The sequence below is a fragment of the Aspergillus welwitschiae genome, assembly GCF_003344945.1.
Source record: "Aspergillus welwitschiae strain CBS 139.54b unplaced genomic scaffold BDQ94scaffold_8, whole genome shotgun sequence".
In the NCBI taxonomy this organism is placed as follows: domain Eukaryota; kingdom Fungi; phylum Ascomycota; class Eurotiomycetes; order Eurotiales; family Aspergillaceae; genus Aspergillus; species Aspergillus welwitschiae.
In genome coordinates this window covers 242,755-270,668 of record NW_020798702.1, presented here as the reverse complement: position 1 = coordinate 270,668, position 27,914 = coordinate 242,755, and the positions used below count along the sequence as shown (strand labels likewise).

At 49.2% G+C, this 27,914-nt stretch overlaps 9 protein-coding genes across 9 annotated transcripts in view; 5 read left to right on the top strand and 4 right to left on the bottom strand.

The window, feature by feature from the left end:
• On the top strand, positions 1 to 1,422 carry BDQ94DRAFT_185781 (aminotransferase class I/II-fold pyridoxal phosphate-dependent enzyme; the record flags this gene model as incomplete). The annotated part of the gene is made up of 3 exons (XM_026774973.1): positions 1 to 769; positions 823 to 965; positions 1,019 to 1,422. The coding sequence occupies 3 exons, from the start codon at positions 1 to 3 to the stop codon at positions 1,400 to 1,402; spliced, it is 1,296 nt and encodes a 431-aa protein (XP_026628788.1). The 3' UTR covers positions 1,403 to 1,422.
• A 431-nt stretch (positions 1,423 to 1,853) lies between these two features.
• On the bottom strand, positions 1,854 to 3,429 carry BDQ94DRAFT_139203 (phosphatidylserine decarboxylase family protein). The gene is made up of 2 exons (XM_026765386.1): positions 3,286 to 3,429; positions 1,854 to 3,216 (listed from the first exon to the last, which is right to left on the bottom strand). Exons 1-2 carry the CDS (start codon positions 3,324 to 3,326, stop codon positions 1,926 to 1,928), a joined length of 1,332 nt encoding a protein of 443 aa, XP_026628787.1. The 5' UTR covers positions 3,327 to 3,429; the 3' UTR covers positions 1,854 to 1,925.
• A 670-nt stretch (positions 3,430 to 4,099) lies between these two features.
• BDQ94DRAFT_125247 (F-box protein) lies at positions 4,100 to 6,716 on the bottom strand. Its single transcript, XM_026763848.1, has 3 exons — positions 5,197 to 6,716; positions 4,593 to 5,131; positions 4,100 to 4,539 (listed from the first exon to the last, which is right to left on the bottom strand). The coding sequence occupies exons 1-2, from the start codon at positions 6,664 to 6,666 to the stop codon at positions 4,709 to 4,711; spliced, it is 1,893 nt and encodes a 630-aa protein (XP_026628786.1). The 5' UTR covers positions 6,667 to 6,716; the 3' UTR covers positions 4,100 to 4,539; positions 4,593 to 4,708.
• Positions 6,717 to 7,104: 388 nt separating this feature from the next.
• Positions 7,105 to 12,526, bottom strand: BDQ94DRAFT_157947 (ankyrin repeat protein; the record flags this gene model as incomplete). The annotated part of the gene is made up of 6 exons (XM_026768839.1): positions 7,105 to 8,087; positions 8,140 to 9,095; positions 9,159 to 10,875; positions 10,932 to 11,253; positions 11,306 to 11,539; positions 11,597 to 12,526. The coding sequence occupies 6 exons, from the start codon at positions 12,524 to 12,526 to the stop codon at positions 7,105 to 7,107; spliced, it is 5,142 nt and encodes a 1,713-aa protein (XP_026628785.1).
• Positions 12,527 to 14,116: 1,590 nt separating this feature from the next.
• BDQ94DRAFT_185776 (carotenoid oxygenase family protein) lies at positions 14,117 to 16,043 on the top strand (the record flags this gene model as incomplete). Its single annotated transcript, XM_026774972.1, has 3 exons — positions 14,117 to 14,142; positions 14,200 to 14,836; positions 14,916 to 16,043. The coding sequence occupies 3 exons, from the start codon at positions 14,117 to 14,119 to the stop codon at positions 16,041 to 16,043; spliced, it is 1,791 nt and encodes a 596-aa protein (XP_026628784.1).
• A 984-nt stretch (positions 16,044 to 17,027) lies between these two features.
• On the top strand, positions 17,028 to 17,850 carry BDQ94DRAFT_139193 (uncharacterized protein; the record flags this gene model as incomplete). Its single annotated transcript, XM_026765385.1, has 2 exons — positions 17,028 to 17,201; positions 17,272 to 17,850. A coding segment is annotated over exon 2 (238 nt), but the record flags the coding sequence as incomplete, so codon positions are not given.
• Positions 17,851 to 18,006: 156 nt separating this feature from the next.
• Positions 18,007 to 19,953, top strand: BDQ94DRAFT_139191 (TDT family transporter). Its single transcript, XM_026765384.1, has 5 exons — positions 18,007 to 18,232; positions 18,286 to 18,654; positions 18,716 to 19,012; positions 19,071 to 19,356; positions 19,413 to 19,953. The coding sequence occupies exons 1-5, from the start codon at positions 18,147 to 18,149 to the stop codon at positions 19,560 to 19,562; spliced, it is 1,188 nt and encodes a 395-aa protein (XP_026628782.1). The 5' UTR covers positions 18,007 to 18,146; the 3' UTR covers positions 19,563 to 19,953.
• Positions 19,954 to 21,364: 1,411 nt separating this feature from the next.
• BDQ94DRAFT_185774 (uncharacterized protein) lies at positions 21,365 to 22,831 on the bottom strand (the record flags this gene model as incomplete). Its single annotated transcript, XM_026774971.1, has 5 exons — positions 21,365 to 21,759; positions 21,793 to 21,958; positions 21,995 to 22,163; positions 22,215 to 22,513; positions 22,589 to 22,831. 5 exons carry the CDS (start codon positions 22,829 to 22,831, stop codon positions 21,395 to 21,397), a joined length of 1,242 nt encoding a protein of 413 aa, XP_026628781.1. The 3' UTR covers positions 21,365 to 21,394.
• A 2,600-nt stretch (positions 22,832 to 25,431) lies between these two features.
• BDQ94DRAFT_185771 (uncharacterized protein) overlaps positions 25,432 to 27,914 on the top strand; it is a gene marked incomplete at its 3' end in the record, with an annotated part of 2,875 nt that continues 392 nt past the window's right edge. The window contains exons 1-2 of the mRNA XM_026774970.1: positions 25,432 to 25,521; positions 25,610 to 27,375. Of these exons, the coding sequence (XP_026628780.1) occupies positions 25,443 to 25,521; positions 25,610 to 27,375 (1,845 nt within the window). The 5' untranslated portion in view covers positions 25,432 to 25,442. The remainder of the gene's footprint in view (positions 25,522 to 25,609; positions 27,376 to 27,914) is intronic.

Sequence of the window (27,914 nt, the reverse complement as noted above, 5' to 3'; positions counted from 1 at the left end):
ATGAGCACCGGAAGAGATATCCTTTGTCAAAAACTTCAAGTCCTGCTGGACCGCCGTCGCGCGGAGGGACGGCTGTACGAGCCAGCCTCGCCGGACGAGTATGAAGGTACAGTGGACTTTGGATCAAATGATACATTGTCTCTCTCAGCGTCTGGACTTTTGACCGAGGCTTTTTTGCATCAACTCGAAAGACATCCCCACTTCACTATTGGGGCCAATTCCACGCGCGTCTTTGAGGGAACAAGGCAATACATAGTGGATATTGAGCGTGACCTGGCTCATTTTCACAATGCTGAGGAAGCTCTCTTCTGTGGATCCGGTTATGACGCCAATACAGCCATTTGGTCCGCAATTCCGCAGCCCGGAGATTTCATTGTATTCGACGAGCTAGTGCATTCTAGCATACGCGAGGGCATGAGGCTGGGACGGGCTAAGAGCATTCCCTTCCGTCACAACGACAGTCTGTCCCTGCGGCAACGCCTAGAAGAGCTCCGGGACCAGAATGGCGAAGTCGCAGAAGGCAGACGACTTGTGTTTATTGCAATCGAGTCTATCTATAGCATGGATGGAGATGTGGCTCCTCTTCACGAGATTGTAAAGGTTGCCTATGACACTCTACCCCGAGGCAACTATATCCTTTCAGTCGATGAAGCACATTCCAATGGCATCATTGGACCCCATGGCTCAGGAGTCGTTTCATTATATGGACTTGAAAATGAATTTTCGATCAGGTTACATACCTGTGGAAAAGCACTGGCATCAGCGGGAGGTACGACAAGCCATTATTATTCGGAGATTGGCATTGCTAATATTATCGAATAGCGGTGGTATTGTGCAATTCGACAATAAAAGAGGCGCTAATCAACTATGGGCGGAACATCATATTCACAACTGCGCCATCTTTCACAGCTGTGGCAGCTGTTCGCGCTGCCTATGAGATACTGGCCACCCAGGAAGGACACAGGGTTCGTCCTGTCACCCTAGTAGAATGTCCAAATTACTGATATCCATGTTGTAGCGCCAAAATCGTCTGCAAAAGAACATATGGTACTTCTACTGGACCTTGACAAAACACCCTCAGTGGGGGGATATCAAAGCGCGAAGCATCCTTTCCTTGCCGACAGAGAAAACCTGGTATACCAGGCCATTCAAGTCCCCCGTAGTTCCAATCATCACAAAGCCCAAACAAGCTAACAGCTTGTGCAAGAGGTTGCGGCGGGCCGGATATTGGGTAAATGCAGTTGATCATCCCACTGTGCCCAAGGGAACAGGTCGAATACGGCTGATGATCCACGCGGACAATACCCGAGAGGAAATGGACGGGGTGATCCTGCTAATCATGAAATGGGCGACTGAACAATATCAACCAGTGGAGCCGGCCCAAGTCATGGCGAAATTGTGAGGTGGGTGTGCATGTGGGAGATTAATGAAGGAAGTAGCGCTTTGTTTTGGCGGATGATATTGTGGGTCATGTGTCGACCGTCTATCTTGGGAAACTGTAGTAACTAGTAGTATTTGATCTTGAAAATTAAGATTCCCGTTGTACCATCTCGAGTCTGTGAGCCTTCATGCTTCTGTAGATCTTTGTCAGAGTACTGTGAGGCCATTGAAGGATGGGAAAGACATCATCGACAGTACTTAGTAACAGGCGATGCTGCCTGCCTAGTGCTATAGCACAGAGCATGACTTCCACTCCTTTGCTTACGTGGCACTCTCATTCAATTACACTCATCTACATACGTCTCAACAACTGCAGCACACTACAGTTGACATCCTTGGCCTATCAGACAGAATCGAAGGAAGCTGATGCCAAGAGGTTCGATAAAATCAGATTATTGAGTGTAAACGTAATTATTTGCAATCATTTACATAAGTTCATAACTATTTCCGTGGCCATATGTACATACAGGATCACACTGACTATATCAACCCACCACCGCTAGCTGGCTTCTGACAGGCACGTTATGTCGCAGCTTAGGCGATGGAAATCCCTGGACATTGACCCCCTTCCGGAAGAGCAGACAATGCGTGGAACCACCGAAATGGAACATACCAATCTGATCACCCTTGGACACATGCTGGCCCTCGGAGACGGTAATCTCACAAGTTGAGACCTCGCACATACCCACACCCAGGAACGCCATGAGCCCAATATCAGGGTTATCGCATTCGATAAATATAACGGCCCGTGTTGCCGTGGCTGTCAAGTATTCTTGAGACATGACCTCACCAGCGCTATCAATCCCATGTTGGTTGGATGGATCCGGGTCTCCAATACCCTCGAACAACGGCTCAGAATAATATGTTCCATCCACGACATACGCCTTGACGATCTTTCCCGACACCGGTGCATGCCAGCGGTGATAGCTCAATGCACTCAAGAATGCCTGATAGACCGTGCCGCCCTCGAACTGCTTAGCCAACGGATCACACCCGACCATATCATATACTGAATAGGGCTGGCTCTTGATCCAGAACTGGTCGCGCGCCTTGACATCATACGCCACCTTGTATGGCTGCGACTCACACGCATTGGCAATGACCTTGTCGTCACTGGGTGAGGCAACGGGGCGGATACCCTCTCGGAACAACCGAGTGAAGAAATGGTCCCAAGAGTTGAATCCATGATGCTCTGCCGACGGGTCGCAGACATACAACTCCTCGAACGAATGGTTCGTCTTCTGCACATTGCCCACCTCCTCCAGATCGGATTTAGCTGTCTCCCCAAACCACCCGTACTTCGAATCATCCAACACCTTCGCCGAATCCGGTGATTTGAGGAAATCGCCCCATGCATTAAGAATCTTCTTAATCATGCGGTTGACATCTGGGTCCAGGAACGCAGCATATCCACTCGGGGTGCCCATCGGCCAATCCAAGACCGCATTAATAGGCAACCCCACCAACCCAACACGATGAGAAAAGTCGTTCCACGAGGGAGCAGTGGTTATGAGATGGTTCAGCACACGTAGCATGTGCTTGTAGTCCTGCATCTGGGGACAGCCAGTGGGATCAGTGGTGTACGTTCGGTTTCGGGGGAGTTCATTGAACATGGCGGAGATGAGCAGATATACGCGGGTGTTGTTCTCAATGAGGTCCTGAAATTCCTGAATCACCGGATGAAGGTCGTGAGATTCCTTGCTGTCGACATGTGCGATGACACCACCTAGCCATTCATGATGGGCGTCGAGAGTAGAAGGCATCCATTTTCCAAGACTACCAGGATCATGTTAGTCAAAATACCTCCTATACAACACATCCACAGTAAGCAAAGAAAACACATACTGATGCAACCGAGGCGTGTGATTCTTATACTTGGGCGCCATCTTTTCACTCTAATTCAATGCAATCCAACTCAAAATAAGTCTAATAAAATGGTAACAAAAACCGATAGTAATCAATATCAGATCAGACAGCCTTGGCAAAAGCTTATAACAGAACACAGACAACCCAATGGACCTTTTAAGACGTTTATAAACTCCATCAGAATTCAAGGATCAGCTTGAATCGAACAACAACATCAGCAATTGCATCATGATGATGGCAGCGACAGGGGGGTGGATCCATAGTGGATCGTATTTGTGAAGCTAAAGTCGAAGCCATCCCCGGCCGTGATGTCATGTTCATGGCCTAGGCTTAGCCGTTTCTCCCGCGGAGTTGTTGCTGACGGGGTATAACATTATGCATGAGTAGCTGACATGTAGATAACTGGGACCAATTCATCATCCTGGCAGGCATTATAGATAAATAAGTATCAGACATAAAACGAATAATAGAAAAGTTGCAAGTACATGCCCAAGTAACTACTCCGTAAATCCGCCTATGGACCAGAATCATTCTGCCATCCGTGAAAAAGGCGGTAAGAAAACGTACAGTTTGCTGACTCATTTTCTCGGAGCTGTATAAAACGGATATCCGTCTATATCCGTGTATATCCGCACTTTTCTCAGCGAGGTTCACTAGTTTCTGCCAGGTTTGACGGTGAGGGGAGCGGTCTGGTGGGTTTTTGGGGGGGGGAAGTTATAGATGTAGAAACTTAGGTCGGTGCTAGGGTTCTAGGACTATCTATAATCTATATTGTATTCGTATGAGGTGTAGAGTAGGCTACAAGTGAATCAAGTTCTCAATAGCGGATAGTTGTATGGTAAATAGTAGATTGCTACTTTGGCTTAGACACAATGTGTGGTTTGTATTCGCTGTTTAGAGTACAGCTTTGATAGTACGTATCATGCTAATCACTATACACCACAGTAAATGGTAAACTGAATATCCCCAGTGGTAGTAGTAGATACACCAAAAGGATATGTCTGGCTATATGTATAGGCTTCCGGCTCTGGGTGCTGTGTACCATGATCTGATTGACAGCTGCGGTATGCTTCCCCGCGATCCAATGCGAGCGTATATTATTATAAGGTTCAAAATTCTACGCAGCTAAAGTGTCAGGTTAGTAGATCTCTACGTGGGGAATGATGCCTCGTCAAATTTCCGTTGCCACTTGCTTATGTGGATATTCCATCCCTTCTTGGCATATATCGTTATCTGGTAATAGTCAGCTATTTCCTCTCAGTAAATTAAATCAAGACTCATCTCACCCCCTTACGGTTGGTTGTCTTGGAAGATCGATAGTCAATTCGTGATTGGTCAATTTGGACCTATCCTGCTCATATTGGTTACTGGCCATTCAGGATCTGCCCTCACTGTCCTATGTCTAGGCTGTCCCATGTTCACGCGTAGACTCTGGTTCGGAATCCTCATCACCCTCATGATCATGATCATTGTCATGACCTTCAAGGTTATCATCATCCAGATCTTCCCACTCCTCTTCATTTTCCATGGCTAAGGCCTCCATCTCGGCCTCGTCTTCGTCATCAAGCTCATCCCCGAGCAGGCTGACCAACTGCAAGAGCCCTGCCTGTGAGCGCCAGGTATCCTCAGCCCGCCTTTGACGTGGTTCAGAGCTCCAGAGTCCATCGCCTGTCGCCTGTTGGTCATCGATTGGGACAGACTTGCCGTCGGAGAGATCGGGCGCTAGGCTGACAATGCGGATGGCTTTGGTGGGGAAGATGCGAGCAGGCCCCTCGTCTTGTTCATCGTCTGGAACGTCAGAATTATGTTGACGGAAGCCGAGAGTCTGTAATTATCAATTAGCTTGCTTCTGCTAATTCCAAATTCGGCAATAGAGCACATAGGACTCACAGTGTAGGTGGTCATGATCGCATCATCATACAACGCCATGAAACTGACCGGCACAGCAAGCTGTGGCACCGAGCTAGTGAGCAGAGAGTAGGAAGCCCGAGCTGGCTTGTTAACGTCCTGAATCTTGTTCTCGTCGTCGAGGGCCACGACATAGATACGATCCTGAATCTCAAACATCACCCGGTGGTTGCGCACAGACAACCAGCCGCCCAGGTCAAAATTAGAACCGTCCGACTCGCATTCGATAAGGGACCCATGTTCTGAAATCGCTCTCTCATTCTGTAGGGCCTTCCGCCAGTTGGAGCATACGAATACACGACCAGCGCGGGAGAAGCCAACGAACAGGTCACCGTGGAGCATACCCGCACCCCATTCGTCGTCACCATGCCTTACGTGTTCAAAGTCAGTCGGTGGTGGAAGCGGACCCTTCGAAAGCTCAATTGGCACCAAGCAGTCTTTGCGAGGTTTGCTGAGAGCGACCATCTGCTGAGTCGGACCATGTCGCGCAGCAGCGGCTAGTGCAGCGATCGCAGACGGCGAGGTAGCGACCGGCGGAAGGATATGATACATGTCTGTGCAACGGGATGGCTGCAATGCGCCCAAGAACTCGCCGGTCGCCTTGTTGTAGACATGATAGCCTCGGGGGCCCATAGAGTAGATAACAGCGTCCGCGCTCTGATCCAAATGGCCGACGGCATCATTCTCGATAGAGATGTGCGTAGTCAGCTTCGGAGGTCGCTGCGTCATATCATACACAAAGCCTTGCCCCTGTGTGGAGACCACACACAGCGTCCAATACGACAACTGGAAGCCTCTGGTCTGACAATTGTGGTCTAAGATCGCGATGCGCCGGAACTCTCCACGTTTGGCACCTTCTTGATCAGCCTGCCAGACCTCGAGCGCATCTCCCTCACGGTCAAAGACCGCCATTCCGTCCTGATACTCCAGATGGGCATACGGGCGAACGGAACCCTCATCACGTTCCAGCGTGGAGGGTAGCCGCCATAGGATCCTGCCCGTATCCATATCCGTAACATTCAGACCACCCGCGTGTGATGTTGAAATGAAGAACCGGCGCTTAAAGTCTGCCCGGAATCGCCAGACAGGATTGTTGCCGACTTGAAGCACCGACTCGCGGGTCACTGGGCGCTCGTCGGCCCAATTGCGGGCGAGCAGCTTCTGGCGCTTGCATAGATCTTTCCATGATGTAGTGTTCTCAAATAATTTGGTAAAGGAGGTGGTGCTGTTCGACAAAAATGAAAAGTCGCGGGCGCCACCCGGAGGTTGGGCGGTTTTCGTTTCGGAACTGTAGATAGCTTCTCGATGGGTGATGTCGATAAATTGGTGCCAGGGCTTGGAGACGGCGGTCAGCGACGCTACGGCGGAGACCGGGAGGAATTCCACGACGCGCAAGACGATCTCGGGTGGTAAAACTGTAAGAGGGTCTGCCATGTATGAGGGGGCAGACATTTTGGAAGAGAACGAACAGTTAGGAGGATAGAAGAAGGAAGTTGAAGAAGTTGCAGGCCTGCGGGGAAGAAGATGGTTGAAGCCCATCTTTCCATTCTGCCCCGCTTTGTTCTTCACCGCCTTGGTTATCGCTATCGATTGGCGATTGAGGGCATCAACTTTTCACTCTCGACCGAGAATGTCTGTTGCAGGGACACCAATCTTACTCGTGCATCGGGTCCTTAAGTGGGCGTCATCGGATGGCTACTAGGTCGGCACGGTTTTCTGTTACATTAAACGGAGCTGCAATGTCATCATGATCATTCTGATGGTTGCTACAGTATAGCAGTAAAAGTATAAACTTGGCTTGGCAGGGGAGCCTTCCACCTTGCAGTAACTCTATAGCTATGGCAGGTATTATACTATACAATCGTCCATTAATCTCTGCTATCGCCCAATCTAGCGATACCACCGGCTCACAACGTCGTCCTCCTCGGTAGTAGACGCCACTCTATTTTGTCGCGTAGCAAGTCGCTTAGCCACCTCATTCGCTTCGTTCAGGCTCACTAGCTTCCGTTTACGCGACTGGGTGATGGCTCGTTCGCAGGCAAATCTATAAATTGCCTGTCTCTCACTTTCCGGCCTATCTGGATACCTAGGAAGGTACGACTCGGGTTTCCGGTCTAAAAGACATGCACTCCGCGTGTGTTCCGCCTCGTACTGCCCTCTGTCGGATAGGATTTGTGGCGGATTGGACGTGGCCTCGGACACCCAATTGTCGGTAGCTAACTCCAATGGGGTGCTTCCGGTCGCATTCTCGCGATGGAGAAGATCAGGACGATATCCAATCATAGCCTCAAACATCTTGGGGTACTGATGCTTGACTGCTTCATGAACAGGGGTGTTTCCTGTACCGTCAAACATATCCAGATGCTTTTGACCCGTTGACTGGGCAAACTCGAGGAAACAACGGATAATAGCCAGCTTGCCATCTGTTTCTCGGCCGCGGTCGAATTCCCATCCGCTCGATCCCCTTGACCAAGCGTGATAACTCTTATGCATCCAACGAGCAAGTGGCGTCAGCGACCCCGGGTCATCGGAGGATCGCTCCGTCAGCAGCGATGGGACCAACCGGGGATCGAGCAAGGAAAGAAGCTTTGGTATATTGCCTAGCTCTTCTCGAGCGTTACCATTGATGTCACACAACATTAGGTGCATCAAGTTGTTGCCTTGACGATCACGAGCTGCCTGATTTGCGCCGGCTTTGATAAGGATATTGGCGAAGTCTATCTTGCCGAGGGAGAATGCAAGTGCCAAGGGCGTATGCCCTGCAGCCGATTTCGTCTCCATAAACTGTGGAAGGCGCTTGACGAGGCTTTCAATTAGCTGGCATGATTCCGGCGTAGGCTTTGAAAGTACAGCACAGTGCAGAAGATAGTTGTCTGTTGTGTCCAAGTCAGCAAAAGATTTCAGAACATTTATGTTGGCACTCACTCTTGCACTGAAGCCAGTTCAACACGGGCCTCTCCATGTCTTCCACCGACTGTGAGAAGAGCTTCAGTTTGTTTATATGCTCATTCGTTTTGACAAACTCAACATAGGTTTTGGCCGAGTCTGGGCTGAGAAACCATTCCACACTCGCCAATGACCCTGAATGCGCCGCTGTGAGCAAAGGCGTCTCTTGTTCTGCCGATGAAACAGGTAATCCTCTTCCCGCAGCGGCCCAATCTGCCCTTTTCTTCCCACGTATAGACAACCCTTGATAATATTTCGGCTTCTCCTTAACGTCGATATCACACTTCTGAAGCAGATTGTCGACAGGAAGGTCCGCGCCAGTATACCTGACGATCGCCTCGAGACACCCTAAGTAACCCTTTGTGATTGCCAGTGGGAAAGCAGAGGCACCGAAATTATGAACCCCAGGTTCGACCGTCTTGTCCCTGTTCGTAAGCTCTTGTCCCAGCCGAAGCAAAAAGACCAGTAGATCCACGTTGTTCTGTCCCACCGCATATTCTACCAGATCGATATATTTCTCAGACTCAGACCCTTCGTCAAGAAACATGTGGGCTGGACAATACCGGGAGAATACTTCAAGAGGCGATATCGAACACTCCACTTGCGTTGCTACCTCTCCTATGTTCTCAATCGTGAATCTGTCATCAACAATCTCCCGATATATGCAATTTTCTTCCCCGTCATGGAAGGCATCGATGTCCATCTCGAATCTTTCACGAGCGACAGAATCCTCACGTTTGAACTGGGCTTGTACTATTTCTAGAATAGCCTTTGCCACATGGAGGTGTCCACGCAGTACTGCAATGGAAAACGGTGAGAAATTGTCCTTGTCCCATACTGCAATCTGCAATGGGCCCTGTTGGTTTTCGGCATTAGACGTAACTAGCGTGAGGGCCTTGATGGTATCAAGGTCGCCGCGCCAAGCAGCCTCGAAACTGCTTAACATTAGTGACCTGAAAGCGGTTTCCATTTGTCTTTCAGTCGTAGATAACACTTACAGGCCAAAGTACCTCTGCTTCTTTTCATCGGTGAGGTCTGGTACGCAGAAGTTGGTTTCGACCCTGAAAGGCTCTGGTTCTTGGCCCTTGGAGTCAGAGTCGCTCTTATTCCCAGTTCTTCTCCTCTTCCAGGGCTTCTCGAAGTCTGGATAGATGTCGTAGAAAGATTTCGCACCCTTTGCCACCAAGGCATTCTCCAATGCCTTATAAGCGTCAAGAGCGGCCCGAGCCTCCAAAGTCTTCTCCTTCACACCTTCGCGCTTTTTATTGGAATAGATCGCCAAATTATACCTTTTCTGGTCCTTTTCGTACTGTGCCTTTGCTCGGCGTACTGCCCTTTCTACAGTCCAACGGTGGTATGTGTCAGGCTGTAGCCCGTTCAGACAGTCATCAGGTTTCACTAGTTGGCAAGGAGGTGAGACGTCCAACTTCTCGCCATGATATTTGCCCAATGCCCTGATCTTGTCTCGGACACAGTCGAGTACAGACTTTCCCACGGTATAGCTTCGCATATACTCGTTGTCCAGTACCATATATCCTTCGGGGGTGAGAGTATTTGGATCGACGCCATCGCTATGGAGCAGCCGGTCAGCAATTGCTGGTAGGTCGTTCTGGACTGCGAGAATGATAGGTTGGGTAAAGTCATGCCGAAAGATAGCTTTGTTCCTCTCTGATGAGTTTGACTTGATCACCCTATAGATAGCCTGGCCGGGATTCACGAAGGATTCGAAGTCAATCTGGGGTGTTGCACCAGCTTCAATCAGCTTGTTTGCGGCCATGCCGTTTCTCAAACTAAGGGCTAACGTGAGAGTCGAATGAGCCTTGACATTCCAGGGATTAGACAAGGAGGAGAGAAAATTCAGCGCTTTCACTGTTGCCGAACGGTTCTGACGGAAATAGGTCTCGAGAATTTCAGAAGAATCGGTGAAATCACAAGCAACTACATAGTGCAGTGGGGTAGCGCTGTTAATATCTGCCTGTGTTGGAAGTGCCCCAAGCTGCAATAATTTCTCTGTCATTGTAATCGATTTTTCGAGAGGCAGTCGAAGTGCCAGGACAAGGCATAAGATAGCAGCTCGCGCCCTATCCTGGCCGGGCCAGAGCAGCTTGACCGGAAGCGCTAGATCAGCTCCAAACGAGGTAATCAGCTCGTGAGCCACATCAATATGACCATGCAGAATGGCAAGATGAAGCGCTGATGTGGGAACATCCCAGGCGACTACATCGATGTCATATATGTCCGGTTCTTGCTCGTTTTCAGTCATGGCCAAATCGATGCCATCCACATTATCAGCCTCTTTCTTGACATGAACGAACGAGTCGGAATCAACGCTTTGACTCTCACTAGTGTCGGGCTCTTGCTGACACTCATCGCTATCCCCATCTGACCGTTTTTCAAGCTGAGCCTGTTCACTCTCGTTTTGCTTGCTCTTGCGCAAAAGCACTCTGACCATCTCCAAATCGCCTCGAGCAGCAGCCAGATGCAGTGCTGTCCGGCCGTCGGCCAGACGGGAGATCATTCTTGCCCCATGGTCGACAAGGCATTGCACAATGTCGCTTGTTGAGGCCAAGCAAGCCAATTGCAATGGAGTCCTTCCAGTATGGTCACGATCGTTAGGATCTATCATTTCTTCTGCGAGACATGCCTTAACTCCTTCGATATCGCATTCGACAATAGCATGACACAGCCTCTCGGTGTTACCTATGTATGCCATTTCTTCCGCAAAGTCAGCCTGCTGCTCAGTCCCTCGCAACGGGTAAGGGTGCACAAACCAGTCCAGTCGGTCTCTGTAATCGGGTTGAAGCTACCAATCTCTTGGCGACCTGGGTTGTCTCTAATAAAAGAGATTTTACCAGAAATATAGATTTTGCTTTCTTTCTCGGCTATCTCTTTCTCTTCAGGAGTCATCGGCTCTGGGCAGCAGCCACAACAGTCACCGATGACATCTACGACATTGCCAAAGAATGCTGGATGTCGGTGGAGGTTAACTTCTCTGTCTTTGGGCTTGTTCCACTCCGCATTGAGCAAGAGGTCCTTCGTATAAATGAGTTTTTCGACTTTTCGAGCTTTGAATCTGGGGCCGTAAGGAATAGTCTTTCTCAGGGAGTTAGCCTTCAGATATTATATGAAGATTTCGCAAGCTTACAAATGTATGGTAGTCAGAAATCTCCTCTCCCTCTTCCCAGTCGGGAATCTCATCCACCCAGTCATCCTTAATGTTACCTGACTGCTTCCACCTATTAGACCTCGGGGCTGGCCGTCCACGCTCCCGTCGTCTCTGCTCTATATAAGACTCCCGGTCTGACGATTTTGGAAGCCTCTCCAGAACCAGGAGGCGCGCCAGACCAACTGTCCTACTAAAGCTCCGCTCGAATATTGTCTATGGGCGGCATTAGTTCGTCTGATTAAAAGAGATATAGAAAGGAGAGATACTGACCGGATCTATTTGGGACCGATCCAGCTGCGGCCAGAATATTTCGAACCCCCGATGAGAGTACTTTGAGAGGCGGTTCTCATAAGAAGGCGAGCGTCTGGACAAATCAATCGTATTGATTTGGGTGATATACGAAGCCAAGGCACGTGGAGAGACAAAGACTTGCTTTCCATCAAAAGCAGCACAGGAACAATCGACATCGAACCCAGTCAAAATCTCGGAGACAGATTTGTATATGCGAAGCACTATCTGCACATGGCGTGTGGGATATTGCGAAACGATCGTGATGGCGTTTTTTGTTCGCACTGTGGTTGTTTCGTAAAGGATCGCGTTCTTAACCTTATCCTCAATCTGCTTGATTTTCTCAATAGCCTGCGCTTCGTCTAGGCCGTAGAGAAACATATCCACATCCGAGGCGGGCGCAACTTTTTCATGATAGTACTCTCGCAATGACCGCTTCGAATCCCGATACTTTTCGGGAACTGGGAGCAGGCAAGTGACTACTGCACTTCCGGCGACCACGACATTGCTCCAGTCCATGTCGCTCAATGCACCTTCGGAAAAGACGTTGAAGTTGGTTCGGAACTCGTCTAAGGTTGGAACCACTGCCGGAGAGCCATTGGGACGTCGGCCTTCTTCCTTCAAGGGCATGATATACTGTTCTTTAGTCATAGAGGACTCCGAAGATAAGTCTCGAGCCCGTACACGGATGTCCGACCTGCCATTGGAGTCGTAGAGGGGCACGATATTGAGGTGATTGTCCTGCAGGGCTGCATGAGTGCCGTCTTGAGCAAACAGTTTGCGTGCCACCGCATCGTATTCATTGTATGGTGCGATAATCTGCTCGAGAGGAGTGTTCGGGTGGCTCTGGATCCAGCTCGGCAGGTCCCGATGTTTGGCGGGCAGTATCGGCAGGGTAAAGGTAGCCGCCATTGCGGTGATAGATCTATAGGCCTGTTGATAAGATTGAGCGGCAGCAACACATGGACAACTTGGAGGAGGCAACGATATGACAGGGACAATAACAAGAATACTCCTATGCTAAAAAGAGCTTCTGAGAGATAAACCTTTCATCGGAGGAAAATCCATTGAGTATTTAACTTTGTTCAGCAGTTGCACCGCAGCCTCCTGAAACGGCAAAGCGTAGGCCTCCGGGGGGCAGAAATGCCCACCGCCGCAGGCACGGGACCCACTGCCAGGCTCCGATCAGGCCCTCGGTGGGTGCCTGGGGCGCTGGAATCTTTCTTGTTGGACCCTGAGTCGCCCTTGGCGTGATCCCGTCCCCGCCCACGCGCTGATCAGGATACTGCAGACAGATTGCAGTTACCTGTACAATCTGCAGCTTCTAAGACGACTATCCAGGTCGGGGGCATCAGACTCACCAACATTATGATCATTCAATTGCACACATTCCATTAATCATCTAGCTAAGACAGCAGCAGACGCAACTGACCGAGTGCTTGGGTACCGGTCTGTTGAGTATACTTTGCGAACACGAGAGCAGTATTGCCAGACTTGGTTTTAGTGCGGCTCGGCGCACATATTCCGACACAATCGACACGGACTGTGCACGCCAAAACTTATGAACATCCCGTTCTTAGCAGCGTCATAATGTTCGCTTCCTATCAAATAGGCGGTATGACGCTTTATTACACGGAATAAGATAGCCGGGTTCGGTGGCATCGGTTTGAAATATTCTTGATCCGAGAGATCTCTAATCTAAAAGCAAGAATTGATTGGCATTAGAGGCCTAGCTGTGGCTTACAGCGTAGGTGGCCTGGTTGGAGCGGGGCGTTCTATCTGGGGTTCCAGTGGATGCTGCTCTACACGTCTTTGACAACTGTTTCGAGAGAGACACTTGGTCTGATACTAATTTCACTCCAGGTAGAGCAAGTCAAATGTTCCAAGATACTGGTGGTAGAGAAGATGTCAACGCCATTGCCATGTTTCTAGCTGTCAATAAGCCCGACCTAGACTTTCCGTGTGACGCAACAGTGCCTTCCTGAAAAGTATCATGGAGATGGACCACAGTACGGGCCAAAGGCCAAATATGAATCGGATTTGTCTCCGACAGGAGCGTTGACCTACTTCAACTACATCATTCACATTATATCCTTGTAGCTGTGACTTGTTCCTGATTGAGCACTTCGTCTAGCTCAGGCCTCGCAGTCAATTGAGGTTACGCCGTGATCGGCAGTCATCTGCGCGGGAAGTTTGGTAAAGTACCCTGTCGTGGTAACAGCGTAGGTCTTAGCTTTAAAATAAAGCAGTGAGGTCCTGATCGGCCCTATCTTTGGTTGCTAGATCCTGTCTGAGGCTTCGCAAACCGGTTTAAGTCAATGGATATCTGTACTTCAATTGGTTAATCCACAAACTCTTATTTGATAGACGTGCGGGCTCAATCCGTGGTTCAGACACTGAATAGGCTTCATAGGATATGCACATGAGATAAGTAGTCTTGAGGCCTATCTCACGGCCATAGTTCTCTTTCAACTGCAGTCAATGCTAGCACCATTCAGCACCATGGCGAAAGTAGACAGAAAACATTGGTATGCTCTTCTTCAGATCCCAAGCAAACATGCAGCAAGCTAAACATAATCCGCCAGGTATCTAACCGGAAACTTCGCTCCCATCAGCACCCGACTTACCTCCAAACCCTGTTACTTCGAGGGTACCATTCCCGAGGAATTCCTGGGCGGCCAATATGTCCGGAATGGCACCAACCCAATCCAGCGTGACAACCCGCGCGGCTTCCACTGGTTTGACGGCGACGGCATGCTCACAGGTGTATACTTCAAGCGCATCTCCGGACCAGCTCATGTTCAACCCGTCTTTAACAACGAGTATGTCCTAACGGATATATACTGCGCGACGGCGCGAGACCGCAACCTCTACCCCATAATGCCTAGCGTTGTGGCGTTAACTAATCCTGCCTCGTCTTTGCGAATTATATATGAAATATTGCGGAGTATAGTTTTGATCTTTGCGTCGATTTGTGGCTTGATTGCCCGACCGATCAAGAGGGTGAGTAGTGCGAATACCAGCATTTTTCATCATGATGGTCGTGTCATGGCAACGAACGAGATTGGGCCTCCCATGCGTGTGTTCTTACCACTGCTGAAAACAGTGGGCTGGTTTACTGGTAATATGGCGGAGGGCGAACCTATTGGCATTGATGCGTGCAAAGAGACGTTTGGCAGCCCAGGGATGGAGGGAGCTTTGAAGGAAATGACAACAGCACATGTGAGTTCATTGAAGATGAGATACATAATTGCCAGTGTTATACTGCTATGTCCCAGTGCTAATCTGTCGCAATGAACAGCCTCGGGTTGACCCTCAGACTGGGGAACTGCTTCTCTTCCATTCAACATTCATCCCGCCGTTCGTGAACTACTCTATCATACCTGCTAGAACTACCGTGACACCGGAGTTTCGTCTCAATCGGCCCGTGCCTGGCCTTGTTTCAGGGAAGATGATGCATGATTTTGGAGTATCCCACCGACATACCATTATTATTGACTTGCCTCTCGAACTCGACCTGTCTAATATCACACATGGAAAGCCGGTGGATGAATACAACCCACGGGGCCAAACGAGGCTTGGGGTATTCCCTCGGCATGTCCCTGAACTCATCCGATGGTTTACGACAGACCCCTGCGTGGTAATGCATACAGTAAAGTCTTGGGATGATATTACACCTGGAGGAACATGGGTGAATATGCTGCTTTGTCGCATGAACAGTGTTGCGCCATTCTACCATATGGGTAATATAGCTGCCCCAGAAGCTTTGAAGCAACCTGATCCACAATACCGTCTTTATTACTATGAGTTCCCACCCAGCCATGAGAGCATAGCGTCGATCTCCCAGCAGTGGGCGCTATCAGCCATTCCTTTCGAATTCCCATGTGTGCCCCAGCACCTTGAGATGGATCCAACCAGGTTTGTCTACGGGTGCTCAATGCGAAAGGGTAATTTCGCTGCCACTCATATCAGCGCCTTCAAGATTGACTGTCTCGTCAAAGTGGACGTGGAACAGCTTCTCTCACAGGGTAAGACCGAGCGTCTATCTCCAGTGGACGGCTGTGTAGACGAGCGCTCCATTGATGAAGTGCTCGCTTCAGGCAACCCCGACGACCCTATCAAGGTGTTTGCCTTTCCCACGGGGTGGTATGCCCAGGAGTGTTCGTTTGTATCACGGAAGGATGGAAAGTATGAAGATGATGGCTGGCTCGTTACCTATGTATTTGATGAGTCGCAACTGGATGAGAATGGCGAGGCTCCACCTCACTCGCGCAGTGAGCTTTGGGTCATCGATGCTGTTGGTATGAGAGAGGTGGTCTGCCGAGTACTCCTGCCGCAGCGTGTACCATATGGGATGCACGGAAATTGGTTCTCCGAGGAGCAGATCGTAAATCAGCGAGACGTAGAAACGTTTCGCCACGAGTACTAGTTAGTCACAGTGTGTTTGGGTACTCACTCAATATGCCCTACTCATGTTATTTGGTATATATATTCTCAGCCTCGCGTCGGTTATACAGTATTTCTGGCACTTTTCAATCCTCCAAGAAGTAGAATCAAGATAGATATAGCCTGCAAGGTCTACCCATTAGACTGCATTGCCGCGCCGATGAAGTATACTCTGCTGTTTTCCTTCCTCGGCGTAATCCTCACCTCAGGGAGGAGCAAGTGAGGTATTCCCTCGGAGAAGAAGTGGCAGGGGAGGAGATGGTTCAATGGATACTACTAACCCAAAACATTGTCGCTCTTATATTCTAAGAGTGCTGATAATATATCATTCACTATAAGGTAGGACATCACGGAATCGATGTCGTCCGGGTCAATGTATGATAACCAAGACATTGGTGCCGTTAGACTGATCGACGAACCGACTACCCATTTAGTCGATGGCCTTGTCCAAACTAATTGTATAATCCCATATCGTTTATTGGAGGCAGATGAAAGAATTAATTAAATCCGAGTAAGTCCAGGGTGGGTAAAGATCGTCTACTTTTTCACAGTATCGTGATTGGCTTCATGCCGTTGCGGGGTGGTAAGTACTGTCGTTAGCGCCGAGCCCATCAGCTGCTCTCTCGCTCGTGTGATTTCTCCCGACGCTGAGAATGGAGCTTGGTTCTACCTTCATCTGCATATTCGCTTCTCATCAGTGATTTTCTTTTAAAATCTAGAGGATGAAGCTGATAGAGTCTCCACTCAGTCGACACGACGAAGCTCAGTCGTAGCAAATATCACTGCTTATTGTGTACAAAGGTCAACCCCAACCGACGCTTCACCGACGGTGACGACTCGACCCAGGACTGCAGCAACTACCTGGCATTTTTAAGTGAGCGCCGGCCTGCTATATGATAAGAGACTTGGTATGTCCGTGTATTTGTACACTGCTCTTTCTCTGCTGACAACTCTCTCCCAAAGCACAGGACCAAGTTCACCTTTCTCCGCTAGTCGACCGCGCCAATGAACCCCTGTGACTACTACACCCTTCCTCCGCAGATTCGAAGATGACACCATCACTACTCAAGCATATACAAGTTCTGGTCCACTGATAATAATAGATGTTATATACAGTGTAGTGTAGTGAGCGTTTGATATTGTGCTTAAGTCTCCATCTTTCCTCATTCGTCTCTATTTATCACTGATATTATGGGCTCTCCATAATGCAGGTACCCACGATTCTGACTACGTTCTGCTCATATACCGGGAATCTATGTACTATGCTAGCACTAAGCTAGATTCTCTGGGAATATAGATGGTTTCGCTCCGTACAACCCCACGAGTTTACTCGAAATTGTCAGATACTACATTCGATATGGATTATTGGCCGCCATGTTACAGGCGGCGCAGAAAGACTCCGTAATTTGAAAGCCCTACGTTCATGGAGAGTCATAAGCAAAGATCCTCAAGCATTATGGCTTGTTTTACTCATGGCCACGGTATCTTCGAGGAACAGAGCTCTGCTTCAGACAAAGACAACGTCTGATGAAACTGAACGAACTCATAACGAGTATATTATATATGGCCTCCATACTACCACTGGCTTTGATTCCCTCGATGATGTGACAAGCGTCTATGATACACTTGAAGTCGTGGATATGGTCTCTGTTTCCAGGACAGTTCCGCGCCGAGGCAACCTGTTGGCGATCCACCCACCACCATTGGTAGAATGACAGTACCTCATTGTCTTGTCGATAACATTACGCAAATTAGAAATTTCTAGTCTGGAGAATTTTGTTCCTTGCGATGATTATGTTCGTTTGCATTCGGCCGAGATAAATATGATTCTCCGGGTCGGGCGGGAAGCATCCAGTCGCCGACTGACTCACAGGAGTCGCCGACTGACTACAACGCAAAGTTGCATCCAGACGTCAAAGGATAAATTCAGTATAAGAATAGAAAAAAAAATTTTTTTCTTTAGTAACCCCCCATATTTGCGAAACAAGGCTTCTCAACAAAGTCAGTACGACCAACTGCAGCTGTAAAGTGTGAGAGCTCATGCAGCAGAAGGATATCCACAGCTCAGTCATCCAATAACACCATAATGAGCGGACAAGAACCCAATAGCCAGTCCGAAGTCACCAAGCATGATACGGGTTGGCGGAGAGTAGTTCGCCATTTCACTCCATCGTACGCAGCACTCGAACATGTCGCAAGTAGATATAACTAACATGTCTGCACAGTTGGTTTTCGGTTACCATGGGCACAGGCATTGTGTCTATTCTACTCAATACCCTTCCCTACAATGGCCAGTGGCTATACTGGATCTCTGTTGTCTGTTTTGCTTTTAATGTCCTCCTCTTTGCCATAGGGTGTATCATCACCTTCCTTCGCTATACCCTATATCCGGAAATCTTCTTCGCCATGATCAAGCATCCAGTCCAGTCCATGTTCATAGGAACATTTCCGATGGGATTCGCGACTATCATCAACATGTTCTGCTTCGTCTGTGTTCCAGCCTGGGGTGACTGGACGCGCAACTTTGCCTGGGGCTTGTGGATCTTTGACGCAATCTTTTCAGTCATCACTGCCCTCTCTCTACCCTTCTTACTGTGCGTCTTGCCCTGCACAGAGACTATGAAGCAATCATAAGCTCGACTAACATGACTGCAGAATGGCCCATGGAAGCGAAATGCAACTCTCATCCATGACAGCTGTCTGGCTTCTTCCCATCGTCAGCTGCATTGTCGCAGCTTCGTCAGGGGCCATCGTAGCGGATGTTCTCCCCGATCCACAGCACGCTCTCTGGACCGTGCTCGTGAGCTACGTTCTCTGGGGCATCGGATTACCTCTTGCACTAATGGTGATGGTGATCTACCTACAGCGACTGACTCTGCACAAGTTGCCTCCTAAAGCGGTGATTGTGAGCGTGTTCCTCCCCCTGGGCCCACTTGGTCAGGGCGGCTTCGGGTGAGTCTATGCCTTCCTTCGCTATGTGATCATCGCATATTAAGTAGTATACTACTAGTATAATGAAATTGGGCCAAGCAGCGCAGGAAATCTTCCCCAAAACACAGACCCTCGAGGCTGCATCTGGTCCGATCTTCTATACCATGGGGTTCATGATCGCTCTGATTCTCTGGTCCTTTGGACTCGTCTGGCTATTTTTTGCCTTAGCATCCATTGCGAGGAGTAAGAGCTTCCCATTTAATATTGGATGGTGGGGATTCACGTTCCCTTTGGGGGTGTACGCCACGAGCACGTGCCAGATGGGCAAGGAGCTGCCGTCGGAGTTTTTCCGGGTGTTGGGAACGGTAGGTTTGACTTCTTTAAGCTTGTTGTGATGTTTCCTAATGTTGATGTACGACAGATCCTCTCGCTTTGTGTGGTGGTTCTATGGATTGTGGTGAGTATTGGGACATTGCGGGGAGTCGTGTCAGGCCGGTTGTTCTTTGCGCCATGTTTGGGGGACTTGAAGGCACGGGAGGACGAGAATAAAGATGGAACAAAGGAAGCCTGATTTTAATGAAGGGTTTACTTGTTGCTCGAAGGGGAAAAGTTCTAGAATGGATGTAATCTTAAGTGTTTCAGACGTGCACATCTTCTGAACACGGGCAAACTATAATGATACCGTAACAGGTCAATCCAAAAAGGAAAGCGAGATTTGGATGGAATGGGGGAATGATACTAATACAAGGCTATGAGATACCAGTACTTTTAAACACCTAGGTACTAAAATCAATACACCCAGGGAAGAGACAGTCTGGGGACACTCGAATGAGTGTGGAACGTCACAGAGGAAGCATCAAAAAATGCAACAGCAACCCAGATCTATCCGGAATCATCGACTAAAAGTAAGCTTAAACATCAAGGGCAAATTATCATAGGTGGAATGCGGTTTTTAGCTGTCGATGATGGGGTTTTTTTCATTTCCATTTTTATTTTGTTGTTATTATTTTCCATTTTGAATTTTTCTTTTGTGGTGGGAAGGGGGTGGTGGAGGGGCGAGGAATTTTGGGTTATCTTAATTTTTTATTTTTACTTACTGTATTCGGCTTTGAATAGCATGGATTTTATTATTATGGGTGAATTTTTATTTTTATTTTAATTATGATTTTTTAATTTTCTTTTTAGTCTTCCACCCACACCCCCTCATTAAGTTACTTTGGTTTAGTTACGTAGGACTTGACTACCCTTTAGTGCAGAAATGTCAGGTACCCTGTGCTCTGTTTGTCCACCCGAAAATTGCTATTCTTTTTTGAAGGAATATTCTCGAGTGTCTTTCTCCCATTTCCTTTACTTATCGAGTCAGTTAGATGCTGACTAGAAAGCTGTCTCTGCTGCATCACTAAGCAGTCGCCATGAGTGCCCGATGGGTGCCTTCCACACAAAAAATAATGAACCCCGCCCGACCAGCCAGCTTGCGCACTGTGAGTGGCCAGCTGGCCGAGAAGTCACGTGCCCGCTCCCGGGGGGCAGAAAATAAAATCCAAAATTCGAAAATCCAAAAAGCCCAAAGCAAAAAATTAAAAAAATCGAAAATAAAAAATAAAAAATAATAATAACGAAAAAAGGAACGGAGTCCATCAAGATCCCAAACAAATCATCGCGCGCGGCCATCTCACGACTTCAAGATCCATCCAGGCATCGCTTCCTGAGTGGTTTGAGGTCTCTTTTCCCGGCATTCACGGTCTTCTTTGCTCCTGTTTTCCTGGTCAACCTTGCATTGCCTGTCGGGCGCCCCCTCTGACTGTCCCCCTGGGAATTTTGCCTCTCCCAACAATTGCGCTTTTGGTCGCTGTGGGTCCGCCGTATTACTCTCTCAGTCACCAAAGTCAGTAAGTGTGTTGTGTTGGTTGATACCTCAGGCCACACAAACTAGGCACCGAATCCCGCATTTTGTCCCGTCTTGTCAGTCACGCTTTTTCTGATTCCGCTTTGGGGTGGGAATCCGACTCATTTTATTATTATTATTATTTCGTGTTATCCACCGCCGCAAAATCACAGCAAGCAAAGCAGCAGCAGCAAAGCAGCCGGTCGCACGGCTCTTCTTCAGTTTCAGAAATACGCGCCTCAGTGCGCGTCTTTTTCTGACTGCTGCTGCTCTTTGCACTGGAATTGGTGTTCCCTGCCTCGCGCTTTCTCTCTCTCTCACCCCCCGAAAGGAAGCGTGTCGTTCGTTTGGTGCAGACGCGGTGGTGGTCACATGCCCGCTATCTGAGTGTCCCTGACAATCAATCAAACTTCATCAGGGAAAAACAAGAAAAACATAATAAAAATAATAAAGGCCATTGAAAATATCCACCACGTCAGGCATTGAGTGAATTTCTTTTCACTCTCATCTTCCTTCCGTCAAGATGATGGGCTATAATGGGCATTCGTTTCATCAACAACGCCCTCCCCAGCAAAATGCGCATCCGCAGCACCAACAGCAGCATCATCTGCAGTCCCCGTCCATGACTGCTGCGGCTGCTGCTCATCCCCATCATGCTCCCGGCATGGCCAGTAATGGCGCCCTTTTTCGGGGTCAGTCGCAGGTGGAATTGGCGGCTCAGTCCCCAGATCTCCGCAAAATGACCCCATCCTCCACGGGCCCTGTAGTCGGCCTCCCCACGGGCGGCCATTATAGTCCGTTCTCCGGACACTACCCGCCACAGGGCTCGTCCGACCTGCTGTCTCGCAATGCCGACTCTGTTGGTCAATTGAAGGATCCCTATCTATCCTTGCAAAGTCTGCAGCGGAATATGAACCCCATGGCCAATTTCCGCACTCATCCCACGATGAATGCGCAGGCTGCCATGTCTCCACATGCGCATGCAATGGGTCTTGCTTCTCCTCAGCAGTCTTTCGACCGACTGCAGCAGCAACATCTGCAGCATCGACAGACGCCGCACACTCATCCCACGACGCAAACCTCTGCTGCGGCGTCGCCGATGCTGACTACCGCCCAACCTCAGCATGCCTTCCAACAGTCAGCGTATCAACAGACACAACAAGCGTCGCCGTACCAGCATACGCAGCAGCAATCCCCTTACCAACAAGCTCAAGCATCGCCCTACCAAGCGCAGCAGGCCCAGTATCCGCAGGCCCAGTATCAGCAGCCCCAGCATCAAGCTTCTCCCTATCAGACACAGGCTCAGCAATCTCCTTACCAGCAACACGCCCACCAGACGTATCAGCAGCAGCAGCAGGCCCAGCAACAGGCTCAGCAACAAGCCCAGCAGAAAGCACAGCAGGCTCAACAACAAGCCCAACAGCAGGCCCAGCAAAAAGCTCAGCAGCAGGCGCAACAGCAAGCTCAACAGCAGGCCCAGCAGCAGGCGCAACAACAGGCTCAGCAGCAAGCTCAACAACAAGCCCAGCAGAAGGCTCAGCAGCAGGCACAGCAACAGGCCCAGCAACAAGCTCAGCAACAGGCGCAACAACAGGCCCAGCAGCAAGCAGCACAGCAGACCCAACAGCCCGCTCATACTCAAGCCCAGCAGCAGCAAGCCCAGCAAACATACCAGCAACAACAGTCTAGGTTCCAGCAGCAGCAGGCTCAACGGTCGCCGTACCAGCCTCAGCCACAGCAGCTTCAGTTCCATCATGCATATCAACGCCAATATCAACAGCCACAAGCGCAAACACAGGTACAAGCTCAACAGCCGCAGCCGCAGCCGCAGCAGCAACAGCATCCCATCTTGCAGCAGCATCCCCAGCAGCAGCACCATCATGCCTTGCACCAGCCCCAAGCACAGCAGCATCCTTCTCTGTTGCAACAACATCAGGTACAGCAGCAGCAACCATCACCTGCACAGGCAAAAGCGCAAATTCAGCAACAGTATCAACCACATGCCTCCGCTTCAGCTAGCATGTCGGGACCTGAACTCCTTGCTCCAGTACCGGAGAAAGCTGAGAGCACTGGAACCAAGCAACGGAAGAAGCAATCTAAGCCTTCTGCGTCCCCGGCTGCGTCCGCTACACAGGTTAACGGGCAAGCTCAAGCTGGTTATCCAGCTCCTACTCCTGTACCTGCTGCAGGCCCTGCTTCCGCTCCTGCTCCAGTATCTGGTGTTGGTTCAGGCCCCACTTTCACTCCTGCTGGTACATCCAGTTCATCCCAGGGACCTGCCACCACAGGGGCCGCTCCTGCAGCCGGCACTGCTCCAACAAATACTGCCACGCCAACGCCGAAAAAGAGAGGTCGTCCAAGGAAACCCGTTGTGCCAGGAGAAGAAAAGAAACCCAGGCCGAAAAAGCCAAAGAAGGCCCAGACAGTAACAACAACAGCACCCGATGGCACAACGATGGTAGTCCCGACACCCACAACTAATGCTGATGGTACACCTGCGGTTGCAGCTCCCGCTCCTGCACCTGCACCACCGCCGCAACCGATTATCGGGCCGGATGGGAATCCCATTCCCCAGAAGCGACGTCGCGGGCGGCCTCGCAAATCAGAACAGTGCAACGTGCCTCCAAAGCCTAGACCGCCAAAGAAGCCATCGTCCAAGCCGGGCACTGGTCGGCCCCGTGGACGGCCACGCAAGGCTGATGTTGAAGCACGAAAGGCTGCTGAAGCGGCGGCCGCCGCCGCAGCTGCAAGTGGCCAGCCTCAAGGTGACCAAGGTCAAGCTGGAGGCCAAAGCCAGGCGTTACAGCAGCCACAGCACTCCCAAGTTCAACCCCAGGCTTCGGTTCAAACACAGGCGCAAAATCAGCCTCAGTCCAAGCCGCAACCGGCACAACCTTCACAACCATACCAGTCATTCCATCAATTCCAAGTCACCCCGCAGCAGCCTCAACAGATGCACGGGCAAATGGCAGGCCAGTCTAAGGCGCAGTCTCACACGAATCAGATGCATACCTCAAGCCAGGCCCAATTCCAGGCACTCCAACATCAATTCCAAGCGCAACCTCAACCGCATACCAATACGCAGGCCAACCAGCAACAGCAGGCGCAACCGCAATCGCAGGCCCGCTCCGGGCAGGCTGCGCAGCAGGCACAGGCACAAGCACAGCCTAGACAGGTGCAAGCTCAAAACCAAGCCCACACACCGGTTCAGCCTCAACCACGTCAAATACAAGCTCAGGCTCAGCCACAGCCTCAGGCCCGGTCAGTACAGGCTCAACCGCAGCCCCAGGCTCAAGCCCAACCCCGTCAAATGCATCCTCAACCACAGACACAAGCGCAACAGCAGCCACAGCCACAGCCCCGTCAAATGCCAATCCCGGCCCAACCACATGCAGCAATGCATCACCAACTGCAGCCTCATCAGCTGCACGCCCAAGCGCAGGGTCATCCTCACCCTCATCATCCTCAGGCTCACCCTCATCCCCACGCCCAATTTCAGCTACACCCCCATCTCCATCCCCACGCACAACCGCAACATACTGAGCCAATGACTCTGAATCCGCCCCAGAAGCGCGGTGCGCCTGTGGACGACGACCCGCGCAAACGGGCCTTCATGATGCCCCAGCAGATGTGATTCTTAGCTGAATCATGCTTGCCTGTCTAGCTGCTTTGTTTTTGCCCTCTAGATATCACGAAAACGCACTGATGCCGTCCTATCCATTTCCTGTTACTTCCATGGTTTATTGTTCTAATTTCTGGCTTTTCCATCTTCATCACCATCATCATCATCAATAAACAGTATCTATCATCATTCTTCTGTGGACGTTATTCTGGCGAGTCTCTCTCCTCTTATCTGCCGATCAGTTTATTGTCTTGTTTGTCAAATAGCTTGTGTGTATGTTTTCCGTTTCCATTTCCATCATGATGATCGAGTAACCAAATAACCCCAATTCAGTTAGTCATGTTATGTTAAGCCCTTGCATCATTCGTATGTGTCTTTTTTCGAATTGTTTATGTCTTGTTACCTCGTTTATACTTTTCGTTTAAGCCCCTTGCAAGTAAGTTAAGTACAGGTACATGAAATGAAATAACAAGTACGTACATTGAAGTTATTCCCAACATACTGCTTTATATCAACTAGTATATACTGTGCCTGTTTTGTTGCCACTGTAGTTTCGTAGAATTTTTAGTCGAGATATTATTCACTCTAGCCAGGTATCTGGCACCTGTTCCTCGGCCACTGCCTAATCGGTCTCTGACCACGACCACCGTCTCTTACACCACCAACCATCCATCATCTTGAGATCTAGATAGATCACTTATTAACTTCGATGCTAAGTCCACAATGTTGCATTTCATACCTTCATCTTTTCTTGTTTGCAACTTTCGGGGGATACTTGAGATCGGAGATCATCCGACCAGCTATATTGAATCAAGTAGGCACTAAAGCACAGCTGCAGGTCCCCGTCACCTGACAGCGGGGTTGGGTTGTGACTTGGGATTCACTTACCGCTCATCTTTTGCTCGCTGTCTTTCATCCCAATCCTATCATTATCTGCTTCCACAATGACATCAGTCCAATTCGAGGGTCCAAACTCAGGCTTCCAAACCGGGAACAATTACGGTAGCATTCAATATACTGTTGGTAAGAAACATGCCACAAGCCTGACAATCATGTTTACTATTTAGTTTCTTCTAATAAGCTAGGCATAGCTGACACTGCACCCTATTAGAGCAGAGTTCAAATCCTCGAGATGACAGAGTAAGAAAATTTCTGAGTCTGCTCAACACGTGCCCCTACGAGGACCGGAAAAACAGAAACAATAGACGAGTCCCGGGAACCTGTGAATGGTTTACAACACATCCAAAATTCACCATCTGGCAACAGTCTACAAGTCATGATCTTGCCGGTCTACTATGGGTCTCAGCCGATCCAGGTTGCGGCAAGTCAGTTCTAACAAGGTACCTGGTAGATGAGGTTCTCCGCAATGAGAAGCAAACTGTGTGTTATTTCTTCTTCAAAGACGACTTCCCGGATCAAAGAAATGCAGCAGGTGCACTATCAGCTATCTTGCACCAGATTTTTGTTGCACGGCCCAAGCTTCTATCGGATACAGTTCTGAAAAAGCTGGAGACTGATGGAGAAAAGCTTATCCAGTCATTCCATAAATTATGGGACATACTCATGTCTGTCTCTGCTCAAGAAGAAGAAGCCAGAGAAGTTATTTGCATTCTCGATGCATTAGATGAGTGTCGTGATTGGGATGAACTTATTGAAGCTGTCACCATGTTTTATCAAGGACTTCATAGAGACCGGAAGCTGAAATTCTTGATGACAAGCAGGCCATATCCTCATATAGAGCGTCTATTCTGGAAGCTGAGGAACAATCTACCGACAATTCACCTAAGTGGGGATGGCGAGGAAGAGGTCCAGCAAATCTCCCGTGAAATAGGCCTTGTTATCAGCAAAAGAGTGAATGATATTGGTGAACAGAGATCACTTGGAGAAGATGAACGCAACTTGCTGGAACAACAATTGACTGCGGTTGAAAATCGAACATATTTATGGGTTACTCTCACCTTGGACGTACTCGAGAATATGCCGGGTTTCACCAAGGGGAATATTCGACGCGTGATACAGCATCTTCCTACAACTGTTGAGAGTGCCTATGAAAGAATCTTGGACCGGAGCTCGGATAAGAAGAAAGCCAAAGTTCTTCTTCACATAATTACAGCTGCTGTACGGCCTTTCTCTTTGGAAGAGTTATCTCTTGCCTGGGCAATACACATCAATCTGGATAACACGACTCTCACCGCTATAAGCGATGACTTGGAACCAAAGGAGAGATTCAGAGAGACCCTGAGGGATCTTTGCGGACTTTTCGTGGTTGTTATAGATGAGAAGATTTATCTTCTGCATCAAACTGCGAAGGAATTCTTAGTCCAGAGCAACAAATCCAATGTGCATCAAAACTGTCAGGTCACAAGATGGAAATGTGCACTCATACCAGAGGAGTCTAATACTGTTCTTGCACACATATGCATCTCATGGCTACCAAGTATAACTGCTGCTCAGAGCGATATAGAGAGAGGGGAAGAATTCGATAAATATTCCTCATGCCATTGGATCACGCACTACCATCAAGCGAATGTACAAGATGGAAATGTGCTAATCAAGCGCGCGCAAAGGGTCTGTGACCCAAGCTTTGATGTGTATCCGGTATGGTCTAAGCTATATGCAGCCGAGATGAATATTATTCCTAGGGGTACTTCAAGGCTTTTGATTGCATCATCCTTCGGGCTAACTGGTGTGGTGAAGCTTCTGCTTGCAACACGAAATGTGAATATGAACTCTGAGGGTTCGTATTCACGGACCCCACTGTCCTGGAAAAAGCCGGTAATGAAGCTTCTGCTTGGAACAAAAAAGATGGAAATGAACTATAGGGACTCGGAGGAAGGCCTGACTCCGCTATCCTGGGCAGCCAGGAATGGCCATGAGGCAGTAGTGAAGCTCCTGCTTGAAACAAAAAAGGTGGACATAAATTCAAAGAATTTAACAGGCTGGACTCCACTGTTCTTCGCAGCTGAGAATGGCCATGAGGCAGTTATAAAGCTTCTACTTGAAACAGGAAAAATAAACATAAATTCTAAAGTTTCAAAATATGGCCTGACTCCATTGTCCCTCGCAGCTTGGAATGGCCATGAGGCAGTAGTAAAGCTTCTGCTTGAAACTAAAAAGGTGGATATAAATACTAAGGATACAGATGGCTGGACTCCACTGTTCTTCGCAGCTTGGAATGGCCATGAGGCAGTGGTAAAGCTTCTGCTTGAAACTAAAAAGATGGATATAAATACCAAGGATACAGATGGCTGGACTCCACTGTTCTGGGCCGCCAGGAATGGCAATGAGGCAGTAGTGAAGCTCCTGCTTGAAACAAAAAAGATGGATATAAATATCAAGGATTCAAATGGCTGGACTCCACTGTTCGTGGCAGCTAGATATGGCCATGAGGCAGTGGTAAAGCTTCTGCTTGAAAC